Source organism: Eimeria tenella, genomic scaffold, assembly GCF_000499545.2.
Source record: "Eimeria tenella Houghton genomic scaffold, Eth_scaff2239, whole genome shotgun sequence".
NCBI classification, from domain to species: domain Eukaryota; phylum Apicomplexa; class Conoidasida; order Eucoccidiorida; family Eimeriidae; genus Eimeria; species Eimeria tenella.
In genome coordinates this window covers 3548-3763 of record NW_013542095.1, presented here as the reverse complement: position 1 = coordinate 3763, position 216 = coordinate 3548, and the positions used below count along the sequence as shown (strand labels likewise).

Here is a 216-nt window from a genome sequence, read left to right as displayed (position 1 = left end):
TGCTGCTGCCGGTGCAGCAGGTCGAACAGCGAGCCGCCCCCCACGTACTCCGTCACCAGCCCGTACACGGGGGGCCCCACAACGCCCAGCAGCAGCAGCACGTTGGGGTGCCGCAGCAGCGACAGCACCGAGAGTTCTGCGTACAGGCTGCGCTGCGCGCCCTGGCTGTCCCGCTGCCGGAAGGCCTTCACTGCCACGCTCATTTCCCCCCACGCC

At 70.4% G+C, this 216-nt stretch overlaps 1 protein-coding gene across 1 annotated transcript in view; it reads right to left on the bottom strand.

Moving 5' to 3' along the window:
• Positions 1 to 216, bottom strand: part of ETH_00042740 (uncharacterized protein) — a gene marked incomplete at both ends in the record, with an annotated part of 1527 nt that overhangs the window by 94 nt on the left and 1217 nt on the right. Inside the window, one exon of the mRNA XM_013374730.1 lies at positions 2 to 216. Within this exon, the coding sequence (XP_013230184.1) occupies positions 2 to 216 (215 nt within the window). The remainder of the gene's footprint in view (position 1) is intronic.